This window comes from Calonectris borealis, chromosome 6 (genome assembly GCF_964195595.1).
Source record: "Calonectris borealis chromosome 6, bCalBor7.hap1.2, whole genome shotgun sequence".
In the NCBI taxonomy this organism is placed as follows: domain Eukaryota; kingdom Metazoa; phylum Chordata; class Aves; order Procellariiformes; family Procellariidae; genus Calonectris; species Calonectris borealis.
This window is the reverse complement of record NC_134317.1, coordinates 21,087,955-21,103,666: the sequence shown is the minus strand read 5'-3', so window position 1 is coordinate 21,103,666 and position 15,712 is coordinate 21,087,955. Positions and strand designations below refer to the sequence as shown.

General features: G+C 34.9%; 1 protein-coding gene across 1 annotated transcript in view; it reads left to right on the top strand.

The window, feature by feature from the left end:
• LOC142083905 (sodium channel protein type 2 subunit alpha-like) overlaps window positions 1–15,712 on the top strand; it is a 76,564-nt gene that overhangs the window by 24,200 nt on the left and 36,652 nt on the right. Inside the window, exons 10-15 of the mRNA XM_075153946.1 lie at window positions 724–865; window positions 1,018–1,224; window positions 4,074–4,373; window positions 8,636–8,983; window positions 10,720–10,852; window positions 13,482–13,720. Coding sequence (XP_075010047.1) covers window positions 724–865; window positions 1,018–1,224; window positions 4,074–4,373; window positions 8,636–8,983; window positions 10,720–10,852; window positions 13,482–13,720 — 1,369 coding nt within the window. The remainder of the gene's footprint in view (window positions 1–723; window positions 866–1,017; window positions 1,225–4,073; window positions 4,374–8,635; window positions 8,984–10,719; window positions 10,853–13,481; window positions 13,721–15,712) is intronic.

The following is a 15,712-nucleotide window of genomic DNA, read 5'->3' as shown; positions in this document are numbered from 1 at the left end:
GGCTAAACAAAATACTCATTAACAGCCTTTCTTCCACTTGATTGGAAAATGATGTTGGTGTTAATGATAAAATCCGAACTCTTGTAAAGTCTATTTTGGAGATGTGCTGATTGAAGTAAATAGGATGAAAGCAAAGGTTAGAACTGAGAAAGAGAATACATAAACTATTAAGAAAGCACAGTAGTGACTTCATAGCTCAAGACTGAATCTTTTTTTTCAAGCCTAACTCTTTTTCATTATCAGCAAATTCTGCCATACACATATGCCCAATTATGAGCCTAGAATTGTTAGCTAACTCCGATATCTAACTGGCAACAGTGAAGAAGCTTATTAAAAAAAAATTTCAGCATTATGTGGGAGAACCCTAACAGTACAATTGGATTTAGCTAATAATATTGTTTAATCTGTCTGTAACCTTAACAACATTTTAGCAATTATTTCTGCCAGGAAATTATTCATTTGGAATAAAGATTCTGTTTGCAAAATGTGACTGAGGAAAATTTAAACATTTAGGTCATTTCAACCAGTGAACGGATGGAAAGGGTATCTTTCATTTACTCTCTTATTAGTTCATTTCTTAGGACTTTTTTTTCTGAATGAATTTAATTATAATTCATGGATTTCCTGTAGAAAAATAATGCATGTTGTTCCAAAAGATAATAAATATGTTCTAGAAGGAAATAAAAGTTATGACTAAGTACCTCCTATTTGGTTTTCACATAGGCAGTGTCCAGAGGGATATATATGTGTGAAAGCTGGTAGAAACCCCAACTATGGTTACACAAGTTTTGACACCTTCAGTTGGGCTTTTTTGTCACTCTTTCGGCTAATGACTCAGGACTTCTGGGAAAACCTGTATCAGCTGGTAAGATATTTTTATGACATAAAAAGTAAACTGTAGATGACATACAAAATTATATATATAGGCTTATTTGCACATGAGCTGAAAGCATAATGCTGTTGCAGTAACAAAGATAAGTGATGGGATAATACATAGATATGCTTTCTACTCCCTAGACACTACGTGCTGCTGGGAAGACATACATGATATTTTTTGTTCTGGTGATTTTTCTGGGCTCTTTCTATCTGATCAACTTGATCCTGGCTGTGGTCGCCATGGCCTACGAAGAACAGAATCAAGCAACCATGGAAGAAGCAGAGCAGAAAGAGGCAGAATTTCAACAGATGCTGGAACAACTGAAGAAGCAACAAGAAGAAGCTCAGGTAATGATAAAAATCATATTTTCTGAACAGCCTTATTCTTAAGGCAAAGATAATAATCTTTTACGAATTAGAACATATATAAACTGTGCAATGAATGACAGAAAGAAAAAAATCTTGTTTACCACGCAAGTTATAAAAGTGGAAATAGCCAATGAAAATCAGGAACTAACCAAATATCAAAAAAGTGAGCTAGTGGCACAGAAAAGAATGCTACTAAGTTGACCAAAAGACTGTAAAAGTAAAATATTTGTGATAAGAGTGTCCTAGAAACCTAGACACTGACTTTAAGTAGTCCTAGTTCATGATGTTTTTATGTTACGGATCTTACGAACAGCATGAAAAAAGTCTAGCGATGTTACTTCTGGTTTATGGTCTGAGTGAGAATTTCCAGGCTTGCTGTACTTAATAGTTCTTCCCCAATATTCAGCAAATAGAGAGAAGGATTGTAATCAGTGTTCTTTTAGGTTTCTATCCAGCAAGGTATTTAAGCATATTCCTAATTCAAGCACACTTAAGTCAATCAGACATTTATATATCCTTAGAACAGACTAGCAATATTTATAAAAAGGTATTACTTCAGAATTCTTTTAAAGTAATCTTTGTTTTCTTTGAAAAGAGAAGAAAATTATTTAAAGTTTTATGAGAAAAAGACATTTTAATAGATACTTTTGTGTGAGGTTTTCTTATCTGAAAGTAAAATATATGCAGGAATGCAGCTCTGTGGGTCTGACACCTGTCTAATTTCTGGACTGATTTTCTATTGCTTTTCATCTGGCATACAGTCATTTTCAACAGGACAATGTTTATAAAATGCTGGCAAATTAGAATCTTCTATGAAACTATAGTTTTGGTAGTATTTTACAGCTACTTTCACCAAGTTAGAATGATTCTATAAAGCGCTAATAGAAAGTGAAACTCCCCATGTTTTTCTTGAAAAGAAAGCTTTGTGCATGACCTGTGAAATTTAATTAGCATATCTCTGTTTTAGTCATTAAAATCCCTTCCAAATCACTAAATAAAAAGCAGAATCCTACAAAATTCAAATTAAAAAAAAAGTTAAACATCAGCAGAGAGTACTTTTTTGTTTTAATCTGGTATTTTCATCTATGAAAGGCACTAAATCACATTGTATCAAAAGATACCAGGAGGCTCATCTAGATGTTTGTGTGTGTGTTTGAGAGTGGGGAGAGAGATGAAGCTGATCCAGAATTAGGAAGAAGAATAGAACCATATGAAACAGAGACTACAAGGAAGGTTGGATAAAGGCCCTTGAAAGTCGTTACTTTTTAAAATGAATGACCACTCAATTCAATATAAGAAAAGCTGTATTACAGTCAAGATCCCTTTTGTACGTGAAAATATTAGCAGAAAGTATGCATTACAAGGTGGATCACTGAGCTGCTGAATTGGTTGCTGAGACGGAAATGAGTGTGGGACCCAACTCTTCATTCCCTTGACAATGAACCTATTCATCTACAAACCTAAGTCATCACAGCAGTCTTTGGATCGCTCCGCTTGTTTGACCTTTGGTGTTAGTATTAGGAAGTAGATGGGTGATGACTCAGCATCTGCTGCCTTTGCTACTGTTAGAGTGTTTGAAGGATAATATTCTGAAACCAATATGACAAAATTTTGATTATCACTTTTTTTGATTGATAAACACTTCAGAATCCTTTTAATACTCCATTTAGCAGAAAAAGTCTGTATCAAGTCAACTTGTATATCATGAGTTATATATTGTGGCACAGAAAAGACATTAATTCATACTATGAGCTTTCAAACCATCCTTTCCTGCTGTAGAGAGATGTCTCATCATTCCTGAAATACTTGGCATTGAATATAATATGTTTTGCCAGATAATTACTAGTCATCTTTGTTATATAACCCTAGTCTCTTGCCATTTATCACACCACCCTTTTTTGTAAGCTCACAACAGCGTATCATCTTCCCAAACATACTTTCCACTGCAGAATTTCATAGCAATCTCCCAGACAGATCTTTCTAGGAAGAGTGTTAGACACGCTCTCAATTATTCCTTTATTTGATGATTAAATGAACCGGTTTCCCTAATGAACCAAATCAGGTAGGCTAACCACTGTAGTTGAAGATACTGGTCCTGAGTTTTGGGATGGCTCTTCGCTCCTGTAAGTCATCTCATCCCTTTCCATCAGAGAAGAAACCTAAACTTTTTCTTCTCTCTGGCCGCAGCAGCAACAGGCAGTTAATGTACCCTTGTGTATCTATAACGAAGACCTAGAGTGCTGTTAGAGTGGAAATGTGGGAGGGGAACATGAAGAGGGAGGTAGGGCTTGAAAACATACGTGTGCCTGTTGCCAGTGAAGGCAGAAGGAAAGTGAGGGGAGTGTCCTTGCTGTGAAGACAGTGACAAAAGGCTGGATTCAATACTTGCAGGCTGGTAGTTGGATTATGATGCATTAACTCATATGGTGGATGCTAGGGATTAGTTTTCTCTGTAAGGACTCGGAAGGGATCAGCCAAATTAGAGCATGATGTGGGGCTTTTCTCGAGAGAAAATGGGGAAAAAGCACCATATTTATACTTTTCTGACTACCTTAATTTTCGTCCAGTGTCTCGTGCAGCAAGTCTTTAAGGAATAGTAATGCTATTGTTCTGCTGAAGTTGATGCTTCAAGTAGCTCATGCTACTAAACAATGAGGAGTTATACAACTCAATAGTTTATCTTCAGTTGAATTTGTTTGTGTATATTTGCATACTCAAGGGTGTACAACCAGCAGTATTACCACAGTGATAATAAAAACAGTTGATAAAAGCCTATAAAATTGTTCATTTTTAGCCTACTAAGAATACCTTGCTTTGTAACCTGGCAGGCAACAGCAGCAGTGGCAGCAGCATCAGTTGCATCGAGAGATTTCAGTGGTGTAGGGGGATTAGGAGAACTCTTGGAAAGTTCTTCAGAAGCATCAAAGTTGAGCTCAAAGAGTGCTAAAGAAAGAAGAAACAGAAGGAAGAAAAGAAGACAGAAAGAAATGTCTGAAGCAGAGGACAAAGGAGATATCGATAAGTTCCCCAAGTCCGAGTCAGAAGACAGTATCAGAAGGAAAAGTTTCCGCTTCTCCACAGAAGGAAGTCAACTGACATATGAAAAAAGGTTCACATCTCCCCACCAGGTACAGCACTCTTTTTTATTAAATCATGTATGTCTACTCTAATTTGGTTTTGACTGACGTTATAGCACCTTTATGTATGGCAAGTTATGTACAAGGTGAGTGAAGGAAAAAAACAGTGGTAGTACCGTTAACAGTGTTACAGTTTGATATGGTTTGACCCATTCTATTAGCAAAGAGATAAGAAGAACATACCAAGGATAATTGTAAACTTAATTAAAACATTTCTGAAAATGTATTTCTGAAGATGTATCTGGTAGATTGGAGAAAGAATCAAAGACTCTTTGATTAGTACTCATATATTTGCATTAATCAACCATAGATTCTCTGTACTGCATCCATTTCAAAACTATACAAATAAGTGGGGTTTTTTAGCAGACCACATCATCAAAATACCCTGCATAGGAAACTCCACACTACCATTAGTTTCTATTGTTTTCCTTAATTAGCTTCTTTAAATGGTAGATAATGAGAAAAGTAGCTCTAGTACACCACAATAAAGATAAACTACATATATTTGGGCTTATATTTACAAGAAGTTAGTCATACTGTTCTTTTTCTTTAGAAATTCATTATACAAGATGGAGAATCATTGCAATCACAGAAAAAAATAGTTTAGGAAGGAAGGCTGGAAATCATTTAGTCAAACTTCAAAGCTCTATTCCCTTAAATCAAAGCATCTCTTTCGTCGCTTAAGGATACCTTTGCTTATTTCAAGCCTACCCACAGTTATGGTATTTCTAGAAAAATCACTCAAAATGCATCTCTTCAAAATGATCATGTCTGGTCTCAGACAATAGATGACATGTACCTACCAATACTACCCACGTTTAACTACCAATGTTTATCCTATTTGATGTTCATATCAAGTGTGTTAGTTTACAGACTCATATAAAATATGAGATTCAATGGCAGAGATACTTCACGCTGAAATATATGCACTGAGGGGAGGAAAGCTTAATTTAAGACAAAGCCTCAGTAATTAGTCAAGTATAAGGGATGATGCCTGTTCTGAAAAAGACACATTTGCATTTCTAAGTAAGTGAAGTAATTTTTATTATAATTAAGAAGAATGACCAGGTTGTTCTCTGGATAAGAAATAGATAAAATGTAAGAAAAACAAATTATTAAATCTATCTCAACTCCTTTGAGTAATATTGTAAATGTGTATTTCCAATCTGATAAAATGTACTAGTAGTTTTGGGCCAAAACTGCTCCAAAAAATCTTTCATTAATTGGAATGGGCTTTGAGTCAGGCTGATACAAAGGAGTTGCAGCCAGAGATCTCAGCTTAGACCACACAGTCCTGCCTCATTTAGATATATATGTAAGTGTCCATACTTCATAGATGAGGGTGGCGAGTGACTTGACCACACTAAAGAAGAGACACTGACAAAGTCTGAGCAGAAAGGAATTTCTGCTTGTGCTTTAACTACTTGATAATAGGCCTCTCCATTGTCTAGTCTAAATTCCCTGATGCTCTTTTATACACTTCTGGTGAAGAGACTGATTAACGAATATATTATGTTTATATTAAATACATTTTTTGGTGCAGAGAAAAAATACCTAATACAGAAGCATGTATACTAAGGGGAGGAGAATTTGAGACAAAGAGATTCCATAGATAACAAACTTTCTGTAGCTTTATTAACATACAGTAAAACATACAGTTGCATCTATTTGTTCATACTCTGAAAGTCTCAGAAAGCTTTCATCCTGTCAATTGTCATGAAGAACTGTGAAACTTCCACAGAAACTTAAGCAGCTTAGGAAAGCAAGGCATTTCAAATTACTTTTGGTAATATTAAAATTAAATGTGAATTCATGTTGCAGAATAAATAATTAAAATTCATTAAAATCAAGTGAAAACAAATATTATATATGTCTTAGATTTGAAAGAAAAGAAGGGAATGGTGCAATAGACAGGAAACAGCTCATCTTGAGACATCAAGAATTATACAGCAGGAAGGAAATGAGTGACCATCTGAAATATTTTTTTAAAAAATTAATTTAAAATTTTAAAATACAAAGAGACTTGTATCAAGCAAATAATTTAATTGAGGATAATTTATTAATTAAAGACTGTCTTGGTAATTGTTTTTGCAGTTGTAAAAATGCTTTGGGGCAAAAGTTGCCTGCATATAACTGAAATAAAACTGAGCTGCCACAAGAGTGGAAGGATTACAGGCAGTAGAACTGGTAAGGGAAGAGCTGGTTTGTCTTGTTAGCCACGCAGTTAGCTCCCTGGTAACACGGGGTGGCAGAGCATGAAACAACGTGGTAGAATGGTAAGGGGAGATAATCTGCCCAGTTGGCCCCTGTAAAGGTTTTGTCCTTTGACACAATATTCCATGTGCAAACGAATGATGCAGCCTGCCAGAAAAGCCAAGCTTTCCTTTCAGACCTTACTTTCCAGGAGCATGTAGACACATATATTTCTGCCTCTACATGTGTTAGAATTGCAGCCATTTTGGCTTCTATCTTTTGTCTCAATCCAGCAGGGACTTGCAGAGCAGGCATTACTCCTCCCAAACCCCTCAGGGGCCTGATCCATTTAGTTGTGCTCAGAGCATGATAACACCCATTGGAACGATTGGACTTCAAACAAAACATAGCAGCCATGGAAACACTCTCTAAAAAAACAAGGGTAGCAGTGGTAGTCAGACGAAACCTAGTGAACGTGTGATTTTTTGAAGGACTGTAGGTTGGCCAAATACATTTACAAAGAAATGTATAAAGGGTGCAGTAATTAGTTTACCACTTTGTCAGAATTCAGTGTCATGCTCTACAGCAGCTAGAGCTTTTTTTTAGGTAAAATTATCTTTCAGCATAAGCAAAACAGCACTTTTTCTCCAGCCAAGTTTACATAAATGGGTTAGCAAAACTATTTGGCTGATATTCTTCAAGTAACTCAGCCTGAGGCTGACAGCCAGCATAGAAAATTTCAGCCCAAATTATTAAAATTTGATATATCTGTAAGAGCAGAAAAAATACAGGTAAACACCTGCCAGCCTTTTTAACAGGCAGTACTACCAGTTCAGCACACACATTATGTGCGTATATGTAGAAATCTGAGTACGCATATACAGAGATACATATGGATTGATATATGTATATATTCAGTGTTTGGTTTTCACAGTATTAATATAGGCTTATATATTATAGTGCAGTTTTCACTTTCACTTTAATCATCCCGGGATAAAAAACACTGCTATTACATATGAGCACTTTCCACCTGCAAAACTAGTGAAAAATTGAGAATCATCTCAAACCAGGTTTTTGATGTACCAAATGCGAAGATTTTCACAAATGCAGAATTGAAGAAAGCTTAATGCAAGGTTTCTTTTTTCCACAATTAGTACTCATTTTATTTATTCATGAATGCTGTTAATAAAATATGTAGCAAGGGAGAAGAACATTCCATTAAGCAGCTTCTTACTGTAATTAAAAGATGAATTACCAACAACCACTGATTTATTTTTCTCGTTTGTAAGAGGATATCTTTAGGTAACTGTGTCCGTGGTGAATGCTTGCTTTGAGCTGCCTATGGCCAAGTGGTACCTTCTGGTAGGTGCGCAGCCTGCTATAGCCCCCGGAGTGCTATGCCCAAGAGTGCTACTAGTCATGTTCACACTGTACCTCCAGAGCTTCCCCAAGCTGTTGCCTCTGTCTTCTAGTTTTAGAGTATTGCGTATGTTGTTCCCACACTATTGAGCCTGTTGTGAAGACGGCAGACAAGTCCTTTACATCAACTTAGACTGCATTTAATACCAAACCTAAGACCACTTCTGCCTCTAGCAAATAGAATAGGAAACAATGATCAGTGAGCGTTATGCAGTTGTTATCCCTAGGAATCCAGGGGATGAAGAAGGGAAGAAAAGTAAAAGATTTTTAGCTCTGTCCTCTAATAGAAGAAGGATAAAAGACAAATACCTGCAAAATCTTGATAGTGTTGCTGAGAACTGTCTCCAGCACAGTCATGGGTCCATACCAATTCAACCTGCCTTCTTTGCTCAAAACAGCCCAACCTTACTTATGCCTTCTGCATAACTTTTCCTCAGTCCTGCTACATTACCTTAAAAAGAATTTTTCCCCTCTACTTCAGGTCCCCTAATGAGCACATTCCCCTAATGGACACACTGATACTATCGAAGAAAAAAGGGACTATCCTTCCTCCAGCACTGTAGCTATTCTTTGAAAAGCCAAGAACTTAGAACTTCAGTTCTAATGCTGTTTTGTTTTGGTTTGTTTTAAATCTTTTACAGTCTTTGCTAAGCATTCGTGGTTCCCTGTTCTCACCAAGGCGCAACAGCAAAACAAGCATTTTCAGTTTCAGAGGTAGAGCAAAGGATATAGGATCTGAAAATGACTTTGCTGATGATGAGCACAGCACTCTTGAAGACAATGAGAGCAGAAGAGATTCTCTCTTTGTTCCAAATAGACACGGAGAACGGCGCAACAGTAATATTAGTCAGGCGAGTGTGTCATCTAGAATGGTACCAGCCCTTCCCGTAAATGGGAAGATGCACAGCACTGTGGATTGCAATGGAGTAGTTTCCTTGGTTGGGGGACCTTCAACTCTAACTTCACCTACCGGTCAGCTTATACCAGAGGTAATTATAAGTAAACCAGTAATTATTACAGTTTGGTTCAGGCACGGAATTCTTTCTTACTGCTCACCTCTGCATGCTTTTTCATTTCTTAGAGCTGTGAAAAATAACTTGCAATATTTCTAAATAACAGAACAGAAGGGAAAAAAAGTCCTCAGCCTCCTATGTCTGAGCCTCAGTAAAGTATTATACTCTCCTTGCCTTCAGCGAGAGATCTGCACATACAAAGAAAAAAACATAAATTGAATTTGACAATTTGTATATAGTTTCACCTCATCAACAAAGGTAGACCCCTTACTGAATGTATCTTGAAGAAATTTTTCTCATAACTTTCGTGAGAAAAATATGTACAATTCCTACGTACCTTTGCAATTACATTACATTTCAGTCTCAGTTTCAGACTTCTGTAAGCTAAAATGTTCTTTCAAACTTTCAAAAAAGCAAGCTTTTTCATACATAGAATTTTAATATGGATTTAGTATGGTATTTTGGTGGCTATAATAGCTCTGTATGTAACCTGAAAAATATTTTCATTATAAATAAGTATTGAGATTTCATTACTACTATTACACATTTCTGTTTATTTTTGTTTCTCTCCTATCTTCATATAGACCTTCATACCAGAAATTCAATCAGATTACCTCAGAGGTTATGCGTATGTAGTTCTATTTCAGAAATACATTCACTTGCAAAAAGATTTAGCCATTTAACTCAAGAGTCTTCTCTAAAGAAATAGTACTAGTGAATGCTTGAAAATGTTTTTTCATCTTCATACTAAGATAACCTTGAAATCCCTTATGAGTTCTGCAGGCTTTTTTATTCTTTTTCTGGATGGGGACAGAATAATGAGAAAAAGAGTGAGTGGTTTCCATGAATCACAGAATCAATGGTAGAGCAGGAACCAAAATTTAGGATCTTTTTAATCCCACTCCTGCGTTTAGATCCCTAAATCATACTCCTAGAAAGCAGAAAGAAGAAAAGCAAAGCAACTGTAAGGACACCTACATGCTACAGAGTGGTGACACGTTAGGCACATTTAAATCAGAGCCGGGTATTATTGCTTTGAAAAGATAATTAGAAGCCATACAAAACAGAGAGGACTTGCATATTCATTGCAAGAATATATCACAAATTCTGTATGAGCATTGTGGTGGGTGAGAATTAGGTAGAAGAAATATTAAATAAGATGTGATTTTTTTCTCATATAAAATTTTCAAACCACACTTATCAGATTAGAAATGCAGTACATAGTATTAGAGAGATAATTAATTCCTAGAATTATACTCATGTTTCTTGTATCAAATTTACTTGCTTAAATAATAGTTCACTTCTTTCTGTACTCGCACTTTAATTATTTAACATTACTAGCTGCTGGAAATTAAGGTGACAGGTTTCAACTTAGATAATTTTTTCTTGAAAGAATAATAATAATCACTAGCAAAAAGATACCTAGCAAAAATTTCGTTCACTCAGTCTTTTAAATGAGAACCACCTTTGGTCCCACATTGCCTTGGTATTGTGTCCCCCAGTTGATTATTTGTAGTACTGTACAAAATTCCCACCGAGTTCTTCAATAAAGAACAAAGAAATTCCTACAGGAACAGAAACCTTCAGTGTGTAAGAAAAGTCTAGTATGCTGCACAAAGCTGATTTTGATTATCACTACAATATTTATACAGTAAATATTGTTAATTGGCTGTTGAAAAGGATGGTTTAATTCCTCAGTATTTCATTTTCAGGGCACCACTACAGAAACAGAAATAAGAAAAAGAAGACTGAGTTCTTATCAAATTTCCATGGAAATGCTGGAAGATTCTGCGGCAAGACAAAGAGCAATGAGTATAGCCAGCATACTTACAAATACAATGGAAGGTATTTAATGCATTTTATCTGACAAGCAGTTCAGTGAATTTCTGCTAACTACATGTACAGAGCAATTATTTACATAATTTCCTTTGTAAATGTAAAACTGGACGTGTAAAATCTCTGAACATCAGATACAAAAGACTTTTGAATATTTCTAAGATCATTTACACATTCTAAATGCTTAGTCATTTATTCTTCATGACACGTTCCAAAATATTACTCTATTGAGTGGACAAAACAGAGACAAAATAATCATAGCTAGGAGATTGCCAGAGCCCCAAACAGAGAATACAAGGATTTTCCTCCTATAAGACATCAACAGGAAAAATCAATTAAGATACAGAGAAATTGCTATGATAAAGGCAGTGATGTGCTAGAACAGTCATTTCCCTTAGACTTAAAATCCAAGGATAGACAATAGGAAATTGGAATGAAAAAGATAATTTTAAAGAAAACAACAAACTGTAATCAAGCCATACCAATGTACATGAACTGCCTTCCTTAAGCATTTCTTAAACTTTCTTAGGTAAGTATATCAAAGATAAAAAGATATTATATTTACTATATGAAGAAGCATACATTGTTGGAATTGTTTTCCTTATTTAATAGAAACTGAATACACTCACACTTCGTACATATGCCATTAAAATGTTTTTATAAGCTTAAAGGATCTATCTACTGGATGCTGGCACAGTGTGACAGCTGTTTTAGTCAGACAAACCCTGAAGATGTCCTACAACACATATTCTAAAAAAATTACCAAGAAAATCTACAGTGTTCTTAAGATTACTTTAAGTCAGAATTGAAATATACTTTTTAAAGTGAGTTCTGAAGCTCTTTGCTCTCAGAAAAACAAATAGATCCCAAACTAATTGTAGTCAGAAATATAAGGCTTATATTGCCTATTTTTTTCTAAAAGTATTCACAAACATGTATCTTTCTGAGTATATCTTCCTACTTTAGTGCAAACGTGAACTGTTGGTACCTCTTGATTCTCAGTGTGCAATTCTTAGTGCTCCTCCCAGGTAGAGAGGATATCTCCTTAGAGGATGCTGCTCTCTTCCTCCAGCTGAATAGTTTGTCCTTCCATTCTTCTGGCCAGAAAAAACATGTCAATGTAAACTATATCGCCCTGATAGTCACCTCCTACCCACATCTGGTTTCCATTACTTCAGAAGTTGCTAAGTGCAAGCAATGGAGTCTTCTGTGCCAACTCAGCGTCCAGTGTGAGTAGCCACTTTTGTCCAAGGCCAGTCCCATCCTAACTCTCAGCATTCTGAGTTACATGTTCAGAAATGTGATTATTCCACCCAATCCATATATTCCTTCAGAAGCATTGTCTTTGTTATGGTTTATAAATATTATAGAAGAATTTCGCTACTTACGATACCCTTTTCTGCCTGGAGGCTACAGTCTGATGGTAATGGGAGACCTTGTTAGTTTCAATGAGTTTGAGAGCTGTGGCAACTGGCCTTTTAAATTCCCGTAATTCCACCCATATAGGACAATATTAGAGGCAAAAATCAATCCACTGGTCCTCAAAGTGTAGAGTTCAGCACTAAATCCTTTTTAGCAAATACTGTAAAACAGCATGTTTGCTATTTTAGCAAAATCGCCCATAAGTGTCATAATGATGGAGACCTCCCTGTGCTCTAAGGGATGTGTGAAAACTGGCAAATTTTAGATTTGGGTTGATGCCACTATGCAGAAATTTTATTGAAACTGTTGTGGCCATTTCTGACATATTTTGTAGTCTAAGTATTTCTCACTTAAGCAAATATCAATCTTCCTTTTGGGCTGTCCTCAAACATCCCATCACATTAGACATTCATCTTTGCTATTATTAACTCAGTAGAAGTTACTATTCTTCTGTAATTTTGATAATATTGACGGTGAAATGGAAGAAAAAATAGTTTGTAAAGATTCTAACTGAGAGCAGAGTTGTTCTGCTAATACTAACATTGTTGTTCTGTTTCTCAATTGATAGACACTGCAACCATACAAGACATTTTCAAATAAGGTCAAATGATAATTTTTAAAATAAGAAAACAGGCATTCTGTATATTAAAAATATTGATTCAAATAAGCAATGATAGGTATGTGCACTGAGTCATTTATCTGTTATGATATTGTAGTGGTTCAGTGTAGTAGCAAATATAATACTTTTAATAGCTCAAATCAAAATATGTACGCATGTTACATACTTAACAAAAAAATTTTGTATTTTATGAAGCTTATACAAATTATATACCTCAGCTTACTGATGATGGAGTCATGTTGACTTTTAATATCCAAAATTAAGACATCTGCTGTAAGCAAGTCAACTAACCTAAACTAAATGTCTAGACTCTCCTTGCTGTCATGGGAAAGAGACAAACACATTTCTCTCTTTAGATAGATGTCTGAGATGATTCACTCTTTAGAGATAACTTCACTGTCCACTGGTTGTAGAGGAGCTTAAATAAATCAGATGCTTAACTTTAAGATGGATAAACATAGGTGAGGGAAATTCTGTATTAGTGTGAGCTGTTTATTTGAATGATTTAATCTTTTTACATATTTTGAACAAGAAATTCCAGAGGATATAATTGGAATAGTCATTATTTGTTAATTCTTTTCTTTTTTTTTTTTTCAGAGCTTGAAGAATCCAGACAGAAATGCCCACCATGCTGGTACAGATTTGCAAATACTTTCTTGATCTGGGATTGCTGGAGTCCATGGTTAAAAGTAAAACACATCGTCAATTTAGTTGTGATGGATCCATTTGTTGATCTTGCTATAACTATTTGCATTGTTTTAAACACCATGTTTATGGCCATGGAACATTACCCAATGACAGAACAGTTTAGCAGTGTCCTTTCTGTGGGGAACCTGGTAAGTTGTTTTGTCATGCACTACTTGGTGTAAAAATACCCTTTTCTAAAAGAAGAAATGCATAAATGCATTGCATTGGTTTTAAATTTAGTCCAGGTTGTTTTCTTCTAATCAGTTTAGGAACTCTATATATGTTTTTCACAGATAAAGTGATTTTTGATGGAGCCTTTAACTTTCATAAATCTATTTTGTAACTACTATAATGAAATAACTGAATATGTATGGAAGCGCAGTCTTCACTGGATTGTCAGATTTCTTGAGGTCTACTTTGGGTTTTTTCTTTAAAATGTTAAGGTAGATTATCTGTTTTTTTACCATGGTACTGATATTCCATCACAGAAAATATTTGTCTTCTGTAAAAAATTGATGAAATATTCAGATGTCAGAATTTCTCTCTGAATTTTTTTCAGTTACACTACAGTGAAAGTACATTTCCAAGAAAGGCATATTTCTTGTTAGCAGTAAGTCCTTGCCCCTCTAGGTAACTAAAAAATACTTAATAAACTAGAAGATTATTATTTATTCTCTAACAAAAAGCACCTTGTATCTGTAAGTTTATTAGTGATGTCTTTCCCAATTTTAACCTGACCCAGAGATTTAGAGTTACATGTAATTCCTTTTCTGAGCAGATGAGGCATAACACTTAAATGTTCTTGTCTGTTTCTCTCCATTTGCTTCTAATGCTGAGGAAGCAGAGGATCGAACCTTGCAAGTGTTTGTTTCAGAAGAAGATTCATACATTTTTAATTTTTTGCCAGCTCACATAACTACCAATAGTTTACACAGGAGAGGTCTGGATTGACTCACGCAGCATGCAGTCCTGAAAATCAAAACCAACCAAGTTTTCTGAACTAATCACTCAAAAAGATTAGTTTTGAAAAGTCTGCTAATATTTAAATGGAGCAGTAATAGACTTCTCAGTCACAGTATGTTTTAAAGTCTAAACATTTTCCTTATATGTACTGGTAATACATCCTTCTATTACTTTTTTTAAAAATAGAACTAAAATTGAACTTACTACCTACGTGTCTTGTGTGCATTACAGTTTCCTTTCTCCTGGAAAAAGATCTAATTGCTAGCATATTCATCACAGATTACAGAATATTGTATTTTAAGATGTTGGTCTGTCGTATTGTTAGAATTATTTCTTTTCAACCATTTATACTTACAAGGTCTTCTGCCTTTTCCCGCCTCATATTTTTATTTTTTTTACTCTAAGCTAGCAACAGTCATATTTTTAACTACCTTTGTAACAATCCAGTATCCTTAATTAGGACTATATATATGCAATGAATACTATTCCTGCTGGTTTCAATTAAATTCTCTGTTCCTCACTGTATTAATCTATTAACCTTAATTTTGTGATTTCCATTCAAAATATGTTGATTTACTCTTTGCTTGTGACATCACGATCTGTTTGAGGATAAATTAAATATGACAAATATGATTCTGCCTTTTCTGTAGCATTTTAATGAGAAGGAAGAAATAGTTCTAAAATGTAATGATTCATTTTCATAATACTAAAATTCATTCAGTATTCAAAAGTCCTAAGTAATTATAAGTAAACCTGAGTTTACTTCTGTTAAAATGTATTTTTGTGTATTTGGGGATGCAGTTATGCTCAAGAAAAAGTAGTTTGTGGATGGAATGGGTTATTTTGTGAAGGAAATATTTTAAAATGAAATGTTTTTCATTGCTTTTTTTTCAATTATTTTGACAAATATGACAGTTTTTTCAAGAATAATCTTCTTTGTTGTGTTCTCTTTACCACATATGGCAATACCTGTTACATTCTTCTGATTATATGGTAACATCTCTCATATATCAATTTAATAGTTTCGTGTTTCTTGCTATAATTCTAGTTTCTCAAAAGTATACACTTTTAAAAATGTTAATATTTACACTTTGGCAATGGTGAATGTTTCCACAGCATTATGTCCACCTCCTAATCTTCTTAAGTTAAAAGGTAATCATGAGTGTAATTATATAGTG